At 40.7% G+C, this 12,284-nt stretch overlaps 1 protein-coding gene across 4 annotated transcripts in view; it reads left to right on the top strand.

The window, feature by feature from the left end:
- wasf1 (WASP family member 1) overlaps positions 1–9,527 on the top strand; it is an 84,916-nt gene extending 75,389 nt beyond the window's left edge. For 3 of the 4 annotated variants that reach the window (XM_042503790.1, XM_042503792.1, XM_042503791.1), the window contains 4 exons: positions 81–244; positions 4,186–4,365; positions 6,505–7,073; positions 7,817–9,527. In XM_042503790.1, the coding sequence (XP_042359724.1) occupies positions 81–244; positions 4,186–4,365; positions 6,505–7,073; positions 7,817–7,974 (1,071 nt within the window). In that variant the 3' untranslated portion in view covers positions 7,975–9,527. The remainder of the gene's footprint in view (positions 1–80; positions 245–4,185; positions 4,366–6,504; positions 7,074–7,816) is intronic. The other variant, XM_042503793.1, reaches the window with a different exon arrangement.
- Positions 9,528–12,284: the final 2,757 nt, after the last annotated feature.

Genomic DNA, 12,284 nt, shown 5'->3' with positions numbered 1-12,284 from the left:
TCTAACCGTTTCTTCCCACACCATCATCATCGTCATCACCATACTGCCTCCCCTCCTCCCCATCACCCTCCCTCCCAAAGCTGAAGGCGATAGACCGTCCACAGGAGCCGGAGAAGATACCCCGGGCGCCACACGACCGTAAAAAGGAGTGGCAGAAGCTGGCACTGGGCGCAGAGCTCGCCCAGGACATCCCCGACGACAAACACAGAGAGGCCAACGGATCTGCAGGTTACCACGACAACAGGTATGTGACGGTGGCTTTGCAGAATTGGAAACTACTTGGAGGTAGGCCAAAATTCTCAGAGACAAACATTTCTGTCTAAACTTATCAGAATCAGAAAAACTTGTGATTAATTTCAGTTGCCAAAATGTAAACCACAGAGAATTATGAGAAAGTGGAATTAAGAAGTACACAATATAAAAATGTTTAACACTGGTATGTAAGTGTGTAAAAAAAGAAAAAAAGAAAGAAAATAAGAATGTGCAGTCTATTAAGTGTGTAAAAAGTATAAAAAGTGCAATATGCTACCTTAGACTCTATAAAGCTAGTACATAAAGTTTCAGAAATATGAAAATATGTGTATTATGCTACGTCTGTTATGTAGGCATGCCACTACAATTTCCAAATCTAGGAGAGCAGGTTTTATGTGTGAAATGATGGGAATAATGTGTACATACATCCTGGCAGAGGTGGAAAAAATCACTAGAATATTGTACTCAAGTAAAAATACTGATAATTAAAAGGCATTTTACTCAAGTGAAAGTTCTAAAAATGTACTGAGGTAAAAGTAAAAAGTATGTGGGAGTGGTAAAATGATATATGATACAATTGTAAATTAAAGAAAATGTGTACAATACAAAATAAATTGCATGAAATGTGTTATACACAAGTGGAACAACACCAGCAACAAGAGTCCTTATGTCCAAAACAAGAGGAAAAAAAAACATTTCTATAGACAGCACAATGTCAGCACCAGCACCAGCATACAGCTGGTTATCAATTATAAATATAGAAAAGAAACAAAACTCAGACAATTAAAACATAATGAGCAACAACAAATAACAAGAGCCATGGACACCACAGCGGGTGTACTAAGCAATATTAAGATACAACCATTGAATAGCCTCAATCAGTAGAATCAAGCATCACCAGTGCAATGTCACACAAACACAAATATCAGTAAAAGAGAAACTGCACAGTTTGTATAAACTGCAGAAGCACAAATGCAATCCTATATTGCTGGGAAAAGTTTTTTGACATTCTCATCTGGCAAGTGAGCTAAATGAATGTTGTACTCACCTGTGTGAAGGCATCCTGTGAATCTTGGATCTGCTCCAGGTTTAACTCCTCTGCTGGTTCATTCCCAAAGCACAGTATGAACCAGTCAACATGGCCTTTCTGTCCCAGTATAACCATCCACTCAGTTCTCTGCTCCCACTGTGCTCCTTAAAGTTTTGAGCTGAATGAGGCTCTGCAGTCACTTCAGGGATTAAAAAAAGGCCTCACACACCTTTTTAAAGGTAGAAGTTCCTCAGGGAAGGCAGAAGTAGATGCATGAGTATTTTAGCACTTGGCATGCTAGCCAGACCCCGCGTGCCTCATCTGAACAGCTGACAAACGCTGTGAGTGTGAAACTCATCTACCTGCCAGGTGCTGCCTTCATCAACATATATGCAACTTTGTTCTTTGCTGTGCTGAGGTGCAACAGTGCTAATTATAATGACATCTCATGTGAGCTTTAAACTGATTGCATTGTTGTTGTTTTTTGCACTACCTACTATCGCGCCCCGTTTCCTACCGCAAACATGTATGACGTATCATTTCCGGAGTGCCAGCTGACGGGTTCACCTGCTCTGTCCTCGTGCGGCCGCAAACACGCCTCCTCTCTGCTGATCTTTATTTGTGTTACTTTCTCACACAGTTTATCATGACACTTTCATTTGTTTTTACGCTGTAACTGACGCGGATAATAGACTGAGGAACAACTTCCGTACATAAAATAAGCAAACTTTACCTGAAGTGGTTAGTTTTTAGCCACCTAAAAAAGGGAGGACTAAAAAAAAAATAAATCAGTTTAAATGTACACTATATTTAGAATATTTTCATCACTTAACCTTGCCGTTAGACATCCTTTTTACGGACAGGGAATTAAAGCTGTTGTCTCAAAGCCACCAAACCCCGTTGAAAAAAACGGTAGGATATCTTTATATTAGATAGTTAGTGGCTGAAAATGACAACAGAAATGAACACGTTTGCCGATGTGGCTTATCTCCGCAATAAAATATAATTAAACAAAAAAAAAATACAAAGAGAAAAGCTGACGATCATTTACCCAGAAGTGATTATTTATTTATTTGAGTATGTAGCATATTTATTTACATATAGCTTATGTCAAAGACAGCATGTATGAATGATAAAAGCTTGTATGAAAAGAAAAAAACAACAGACAAATAGATGAAAATACAATTACAATAGATTTTTACAAATAAATAAGTAATAGTTGTAGTAGTAATAATAGCTGTTGTAGGAATAGTAATAATAATAATGATAATAATAAGCAGGGGTACAGCAGACAGATTCTTTTAAGAAGTATATTTCAGTCAGAAGATTCAGAGGCAAAAATCTGAAATAGAGGTTTTCTTTAAGATGTGCATTTCTGTATCTGTCCAAAATCCTTTTGATATTACATATTCAAAAATAGAATGTAAATCATTTCAGCACTTTGTTTACAAAAGGAACAGGAAGTTTTAAGTTAGCAATATGGCAATTAGCGTATATTCTGGCGGGTATATTCTACTTAACATTTTGAGTTGTATAGCCTCATTTGAGATACAATACTTATAAATACCGAGCCCTTCTCCAGAGCCATATCCTTCTTGTGATAAAAAGTAGGCTACTTAAGTGAAATTGGAAATACATATTTTTTAATGTACAAGACTACAAGAAACAACTTTTATATAGTAATGAAAGTAAATGTAAATTACTTCCACCCCTGCACTCATGGGAACAATGGAAACAGCAGGTATAACTTCAGTTTTAAAATATCAACAAGCATCAAAAATACTGATTGAAAAACACTTATTTGTCAGCGGGGCGTAATCACATATAAATTGTGCCCACTCTACAGAGAGCAAGTTCTTGCAATTTATACTTGAGCTTAGACAGCAACAATTAAGGTTCCTCACAGCTGTGGTTGCGTTTATTGTGCCTCAAAGCTCCAATGCTACTCGTATTCAATGATTTCCCTGCCAGTCAGCGTGATTAATAAGAAAATATTTCAGGCAAATTGGTGGGGTTTTTTTTGTAATTTCGCAGCTCATGAATTTAACGAGAAAGCAGACCGCAGTGTCAGCCTATAGATGACTGAGTGCATTATACTTGATGTTATGACCAAATAGCCACAGTGTCTGACCATGAAAACAGCCCAGCAGTACTGAAGTAGCATTGTCTGATTCACTTTTGTAGCTGAGGCAAGTTTGCATTTTTTTCTGATAAATAAAAATAAATAAAAGTGGACCAAGAGACAGGAAGATGATCTGTAATTGTGTTCTACTAAATCAGTACCTTTTTGAATAGACTTTAAGGTTCTTTTACTGTTTTTAAGCTTTAAATTGCAGACTCTGTCATTCTGTATTTCTTTATAAGCTCTCAAATCTTCTGCTGCTGGGTTTTTAAATACACATAATTATACGCACAAGAAAATAGGCAGCGCAGCTTCAGCTTTTGTTTAATGTGCTTCAAAGTTATGAAGTACTTTCTCAAGACTGTTAGGCAGGCTCTGTGAACAAATCTTGTATTCAGGTCTTCACCGTGCCCTCATCCTGCAATATTTTTTTTATAAAGAGTTCAAATCTTAAATAATCTAAACTTTAAAAATAACAGTTTTATATAGTTTTTCTCACATGTATGAATGACATGCTGAGATAAAGGCTTGCTGTATCATTTAAAAAAAGTTTCTTATACCCCTGTGAAGCTTTGGCGACCCCTAGTGGGGGTCAGGACCCCTGAGCTGGCAATCAGTGATATACAGAATACGAAAGAGGAAAACATTTTTAAGGTCCAACCACAAGTATAGTTCACTACATCGAAGTTCTGACAGAAGAAAATATTCATTTGTGAGTGAGGGAAGTTCAAAGAGACACCAAACAAACTGTGAGTTAAGGACAACATATCTCTCTGCTCAGGGCTCCCTTGTACATGGAACATTTGGATGGGCCCTTCTCGCTGGCGGCGCTGCCCTACAGCCAGATGAACGAGTTGCTGAACCGCACCGGAGACAGAATGTATTCACGGCCCCACGACCCTCCACCGCCTCCACCTCTCATGCACCCACTGGGAGAGATCAAGCCACCCTCTGTGATCAGGTGGGACAGCAGAAAAGACATTGCATCAGTTTTATGTCCCTTTAGTAGTACTTTAGGGCTTTGCATTGCAATTACAAACAGTATTAAGCGCTCACACACATTTTCTCGCCTGGAAGTGACTTTCCTGTGTGAAAAAAAGTTAATCCTGCTCATCTCAGCCAAGCAGATTTAAGTGCGAAAAATCATTTGTATTTTCACCTTGTGTCGGATTCCAAAGCACACACAGAAAATTGCAATCCCATCCCCGTCTCTGTGGTTTGTTTGTTTTTTCTCCTATGGATCAGTTGGTCTAGTGAGTGGCGTTTCATTACTTTTTTATTCTGTTCAAGAGGACAAGGATTTTTCGCCCTGTTAGAGCTGAACAGAAAAACACAGCGATGGACGCATAGATGGAGATTTTGTGGTCCAAAGCTGAAGAAAAAGGGAAAATGCTCAGAGAAGGGCAGGATCAATAGTGTTAAGGCCACTGAGTGCATTACAGGTTGTTTTTCTGCTGCGCACTTTTGCCGCATATGTCACAGTTTGAAGGGATGGAGAGATCAGAGGGAATGATTAAGGTTGTGGCTGCAGCACCAGAGAAATAGTTGATTGATTTTTTATTTTTTATTTTTTATTTTTTTTCAGAAGTCCTTGCAGCTATCTTTGCCTTTTGCTCTTTCCATCCTAATCTTCGTCTGTTTTTATTACTTTTCAGTCTTTTTCTGACCTTTGGTTCTGGTGTTGTGCTCTTTCTTCCTCTTTTAAGTTGCTATTATCCTCGTCTGTATCCAGTCTTCTCCGTTTACCCCCTCCCCACATTTAATGCAGCACTTGGAGGAAATGTAACACATTATTTTCCTCCCCCTTCTCTATCCTGTTGTGATTTTTGTCTGCAGCAATTTTCTCCATAGGAAGAAAAGTGATTGTGGCTCAGTCTTTGTGTTGTCATGTCCTATAGTAGCATGATCCACCCACGCAGCTTCAGCAGCAGCTAATGGCCAATACTGATAACATTTAGTCTTCAGTGTACATGGTACAGTCATGCCTAGATGCGCTCCTAGAAATTCTTTGGCAAGCAGAGTTAAGGACCCCCCACATCTCCAATTCAAACCTCCCTGACAACACTGCAATTTCAGAAAGCCACTGTATGTAGAATTACTCACACCAGTGTCTGTCTTTGTAAACATGGACTCTAAGGTGTGCAGCAGCAGATGCACTGTTTTATGTTGTTTCCCTGAAAATAAGAATTGTTGTGGGGTTTTTTTACCAGACTTACACTGGCTTCACACTGGATTTGGAATGGCGCGTTGACTTTCCATGGAGCACTGGCAACTTGCTTTCGGTGCCCGTGTTGAGCAGTCAGACGTTTACACTGGATGCGTAGTCTCTGCAGCAAGCTGACAATCTGCAGCCATACTGTCAGTGTCTGGTCTATTTTTTCCATGAGCTGAAAGCAAATCTGGCAGGAAAACACACTAAATACTCTATTATGAACAAAATGAATGATAAAATATGAATCCAGTGCTTCCATGATGCTTGTCAGTTGTGTCTAAAGACAGACAGGCCCACAGAAATGCTCACACACACACACTCACAGACACACACAAACAAACAAGTAGGGATGGAGAGACATGGAGAGAGCTTTCCATGTGATTAGAAAGAAGCAGAGAAGGAGAAAAGCTGCTGACCAGTGAAGAGAAATGTGCTCCTGGTGTGAAAGGTACCATAGGTACCAGATCCAAGTCTGCCATGGATGTATAAAAAGACCTGGATAGGCAGTACCCTGTTTATTGCAATGATAGCTGCTTCGTGGCGCATGAAGCCAAAAAAGCTCTATCTTCACCGAAAGAAATTTCCCAGATGATCAGAGAGACTTAAGCCGGGTGAGCCTTCTACTTCCGGTTTAGTGCTCCTCTTACTTGTGTGTTACTAGTGTGCTGTTCTTCCTTACTTTCTAAATGTTGTTAAACAAAACGGACCAGATCCTGATAGTTAAATGAGTCATTTTGAAAGGGTTTTGACATAATCCAATCTGGTTGCAATCTGCAACCCTCACTGCTAAACACAATAAAATTCCCCTAAACAGACCTTTGAATTTTTTGTCTCACTTTTCAGCACTCTGATCCCCTTTTCCTTCTTTTTCTCTCCTCTTCCTTCCAGTTCCAGTTCGGGTTTCTCCGACAGCAGACCTCAGTCTCCAGCACGGACAGCAGGCCTCAACTCCAACACTCCTCCTCCACCGCCTCCCCCTCTTCCCCCACCACCTCCCCCGTTACCCTCCACAGGCCTGCGGGGCACCCCTCCTCCTCCCATCCCTCCTCTACCAGTCCAGCAGCAGGCCCCAGCCATCCCGCCTCCCCCTGCTCCTCTCCAGATCGCTCCGGGCGTTCTGCACCCGGCCCCTCCACCCGTGGCACCTCCTCTCCACTCCTCCCCTGCCCGTCTCCAGCAGGTCCTGGACAGGGGCCAGCCCACAGGCTCTGGGACCCAGTCGGACGGCAGCATCCTGCCTCCTCCCCCGCCACCACCTCCTCTGCCCCTCCCCGGAGCGCGGAGCTCCTCGCCCTGTCTATCAGGCCCGCCACCTGTGCCGGCTTTCCCCTCAGCAGGAGCCATGGCCTCCCCGCCGCCCCACACCCTCCACGATGTGGGGAGCAAGAGGCACCATCCAGCCAATCTGCCACCCATCAGCGATGCACGCAGTGTCCTGTTGGAAGCTATCCGAAAAGGTGGGTCTTGTTTTACCAGAAATGTTTGAAAACTTCTCCTGCAGCGCTCCTTCTGAATACATTCGAGGTGGTAGACCAGCAGCTCCTGTGTTGAGTGAGGCGGAATTGCCGTTTTTGTCAATGAAGTCTGGCTTTGAAGAGAGCATGGATAAATTTCACTCGCTGTTCAGTTCCCCATTGGTAAGAGCTGTCTGTTTGGGAAGTACTGAGCACTGGACTGGAAAAGTCAGACTTGGATTATACTGCATGAGTTCTGTGAGAGTTTGTAAACAGATGCTTTAATATAGTATCAGTTGTTAAACATGTTCCTCTTTTACCTCAAATCAGAAAATTGTCTCAGTTTTTGGATTCTTCGTTAAACGTGGAGGCATGCAAGAAAAAGTCAGGTTTTCGTAACAAATTCAACGTAACTCGTAGTTGATATACAAGTGATCATTTGGTGGGGACGTATTCCTTTAAGAAATACATGTGATCTATAAAATAAATGCTGGAAATGTGTCAATAACTCATTTGGTTAATGAACTGATAATCTGAAAAAACACTGGATTATCAGAAAATAAAAGTGGATTTTAAGGAATGATGCCAAAAATTCACTTGCTCCAGCTTGTTAAATTTGAATATTTGCTAATTTCATTGTATAATGCACATCTTTGCATCTGCTGCTCAGACAAAATAAGCAGTTTGAAAACCTCACATGACATGATGAACTAATGTTTCTCTCCTCCTGTTTCTGCGTCTTCCAGGCATACAGCTGCGGAAAGTGGAGGAGCAGCGAGAGCAAGAGGCTAAGCACGAGCGCGTCGGCAATGACGTGGCCACCATCCTGTCACGCCGCATCGCTGTGGAGTACTCTGACTCCGAGGACGAGTCCGAGTTTGACGAAGGAGACTGGATGGAGTGATGGCGATCAGGCAGAGGACAAATGTGTTCAGGTGCCCCCCTCGAACCCTGCACTTCACACCTCGCCATCAGAGCCCTTTCTACTCTGGAAAGAAGCAAAACAACGTTGTTGCTCACCTTTTCCTCTGTCCAGCTTTTTTATCTCTGTCTCGTTGTGGTTTGTGTTCAGGGCAGAGAATCTCCACGTCGCCCTCGTCTGTCTCTCTAGTGTTCCAAGAAAAGTTTTTGCATTCATTCTTTTTCTGCACTACCGCGCGACCTTGTTTCTTCTGGATTTCTTGTGCTGAAATCCCCCCATTGTTTACTATTGTTATACATGAAAATAACTTTTTTTGAAGAACCACTTGTTTTTGTTTCCTATCTGTACGTCGATGTAAAAACAAAACAAAACAAAAAAAGAAAACAGAAAAGGAAAAAATGAAGGCATGTTGCATTTATCTTTTGTTTTCTCCAGCACTGTTTCGCCACCTGGTGGCTTAACATGGCATTGAATGAATGCTGTTTTATTTTATCGTCTTTTACTTACTTTTTTCTGCTGAAACATTTGCAGTTTTAACCGGTCAGTAGTTGCCAATACTGACTTTGAACAAGTCGCTCAGTTTGGACACCAGTCTTTTTGTTTTCTCTCGTCATCAGGACTGACTTTACCACTTAGAACAAGCAGAAGATTGTGTTGGTATGTGATGTGATGATTGCTGTATGGTTGAAAATGAAGAAGGGGAAACATATGGCTGCTTTGGCCACGCGTCTGCATATCCATCCACTTACATCTAACTCTGACCCCAGGGAAATGTCTGCCAAGAGATTGAGCTTTTTGTCTGTCCAGGCTCTGTGGAGCCATCTATGCTCATGTTGAAATTAATGTCAAAGATAAACTCTGAGCCGCTGGTTTTTAGTGAGCGCCCATCCTTTATCTCTTTGCCATAGAAATGGACACTGGAAGCGATGAGATGTTGTAGATGTACATCAGATTTCCTGCCTCTCTCATTGTCCCTGATGCATATTCAGTGTGCCGAGAAAAACTTTGAATTTTGAGGAGGTACTCGTGGTGATGATGAGAGTCTGACCGACACCAGGTACAAACCACGCAACACCACTGAAGGCAGCTCTTCCCTCAGATCCCCCTTTACTGTGTACCTGCCCGCTAACGAGACGCCTTACCTCGTTTGGTTCTACAGCAGCAAACGTCATTCAAAAGAATACATTTTATGTGATACTGCCTCAGGCCTGAAAGAGAAGGATGCCTTGTTTTGGCTCATTTCAGAGAAAATGTCTGCCATCCTTTTCCGTTTGTTCGTTCGTTCTTTCTTCTACTTGCCTTATTGTTCGTACAAAACGTATCGTTGAGTTGATGAATGTATTGTGCTGTTACTACTTACTTGCCTGCGCTTGTATGGATTTGCTGTTTCTATGTTTGGGGGGGAAAAGGGACGGGGGGACAGAAACCCTGGTATAAAAAAAAGAAAAAGATTAGATCAATACTGTATACCATGTAACTTATGTAACTGTTGACTGTAACAGTTTGCTTGAATTAATAAAAATCTAATGTTATGTTTCAGCCCTAAATGTTATGGGTTTGTTGTAGTTGAGCTCAGTTTGTCACATCTCCTCAGCTGAGCCCTGCCGTCCATATGTGCATAACTGAACTGATGAAAAAAGTACTCAATGCCATTTTAATGAAGATTTTTAGTGTAAACACAAAAATGTTAGATAAGACATCCGTCTATCTATTTATGCAGTTGGACTGAAACAATTAAACAAATCTAGATCTGTTAGATTCCGTATAAATTTGTATAAAATCAAGATTGATTGCTGCACATTTTGTCAAAGTTTCATCTTCTTTATGAGAAAGTCTGGCAGGTTTCATCTTGGTCAGAATCTTTAAAGGAGCTCGATACGACATTCAGATATCTGTGAAGCTTGGGCGATATGTAATACTGCAAACAATAATATCTTCCTGAGTTTTCCCAATGGTATTCGGTATATAACGGTGTAAGTGTGCTGCGCTACTGTTGATTTTTTTGTTAGAGCTTTTTTAAGTGGCTAAGGGGCTTATGCTGAGTTTTGGGGTGCAAGTCTGGTCTGTTTCTGCAAATTAGGTGAGTTCCAACTGCTATCGACTGTGTGTAATACACTGACTGTTGGTAAGTACCTCATACAGCCCCACTTAAAAAATCCCAAGCAATCCCTTTAAGTAATACTGTGCACCAGCGCTAAGTCAGTCCTATGAGAGCTGATCATGGCCTCAGCTGTCGGCTCAGGTTAGCTTTATTTCAAATTAAAAGCTCACTTTTATTTAGACTTTATTTAGAATAACTAGAATGTACAAGAATCAAGTTAGTGGATGAGATTTTAGAGGATAATTAGAGTTCAGGTTAGCCTGAAGAACTTAAGGCATGTTTTTTGCTGATGTCTTAGCAAATTGTTTTTGACTTAACTTTTCTTTTGTCTTCTCAAATTACATTTGGATTAGTTCTTTTTTTTTATTTTATTGTGTACTTTGTCACCTGTCATTTCAAGATCACTGTAAACTTTACTGTCTCTTAAAGGGAATTTGTCTTTGGCTAGAGTACTACCCAAAGCTGCAATCACAAGCAATTCTATAGAGACAACCAATTCAGTGAGGTGAGACACAGACAGTTTCTCGACATACTTTAAAAGAAAAGAATTCATTTGCGTCTGAAAATGAGTTCATATCAGGAGGTTTGTTTTGAAATGTCTTGGTCATGATCCACCATAATGAACTGCCCTGAAACAGTTTGAAGTCAGCTTTGAAGAACTAAAAATGTAAAATCATTAAATTACATCAAGCTACCTCACTTATCCACATATGAAGAGCAGGGCTCTGGAGTTTATCTGAGCAGTTTTCCCAAAATAATCCACGTCTGGACTTTGGAGGAGAACCATCCCGACAGACATCACAGATTCTGTTTGTCGGATAAAAGTTGAAGGTTAAAATAAAGTTCAGAGTCACATGTGCTGTCACACTTTCACTCTCACCCCCTTCTGTTCCCTTTCTGTTCCGTCTCATTCTCACTTTAACGTCTTCACTCATCTTTTACCAGTTTCTCTCCACCTCTCCTCGTCCTCTCTTCTGTCTCTTTTCTTCTCGGTCGTCTCTCTCTAAACCAAGGATGCTCCTGGAGTTTTCATGTTTATCATCTTGTCACTCTCGTTATAATCTTATTTTTTGTCCTGTCACTCTTGATCCTCTAAGCCTGCAGTTTCAAAGACGCTTTGGGCATTTGAGCTTTCATGTCAGGGCGGCACATGACATCTGTGTCTCAAAAACATGTCAGCTTTGGGACCGCGTGGATTATAACTTCAATACATTGTGCAGAGCTCTCATCGCAGTTTGCAGCATGCTGGTAGGAGGAGGCTTATTAAAAGTGAGTGTGTGTGTCTGAGAGGAGCAGAAGGAGATTTAATTACCAGATACCGTGTGTTATTCTATTCATGCTTGGAAAATGTTGAAATGTTTCACCTTAGAGGAAATTGCCTGATTTGTTGTCTCCCAACATTAAACTGTAGTCAAAAGACCTGAAATGGCTTCTGTGAAAAATCATCAGCTGGTGTTCTTTAGCATCATGCTGATGAGTTTTGCCACATTAGACAATCATTTTTTATAGCTTCTCACTTAAATTGTCTTCATGCAGAATCCTCCACCTGCCTGTGATTTGCTGTACAACAAAAACTAAAAATAATACCAAGTGAATCTATGTGTTCCTTTCTGCTGTCATCTACACAGCGGCAGACAGATTATTGGAACAATCCCCCACAGTGTAAGAAGTTTGCATAGAAAGCCTGTTGTGAGCAATAAACCTAAACATGAAATATTTATTTTTAGAGTTTGACTGCACAATATATTCAATACCCAATGACAGTATGTTTTCCATGACATTTTGTCTTGAACTGACACAAAAATATACACATCTGCATATTATCGGTTTATTTTGAAGTAATATCGTCTTAGTTTTCTACTGAGACTATTTTAACAAGGCGTTTGAAAAATGTATAATGTGTAACCCAAAAAAGGTGACGGTTACAGATACAGAATACATCAAAATGTGCATAAATATTGTGTAAACATAACTGCACCCAAAACACTAAAAAAGAGAAGGCATGAGCAGCAAGTACTGAAATGTATTTACAGCAGAAGCTTTTGCATTCGCAGTACTGTTGACTATTAACGTGATCTACAGCTTAAAGGACAACTTCCGTATTTTTAACCTGGACACTATTTCCCAATGTTTTTGTGTCTATGTGACTAAGGGGAACAAAATTGTTTGAAACTGGGTCAGTTTTGAGAGA

The sequence above is a fragment of the Plectropomus leopardus genome, chromosome 16 (genome assembly GCF_008729295.1).
Source record: "Plectropomus leopardus isolate mb chromosome 16, YSFRI_Pleo_2.0, whole genome shotgun sequence".
Lineage (NCBI taxonomy): Eukaryota > Metazoa > Chordata > Actinopteri > Perciformes > Serranidae > Plectropomus > Plectropomus leopardus.
The sequence above is the reverse complement of the archived record's forward strand: the minus strand, read 5'-3'. Positions and strand labels throughout refer to the sequence as shown.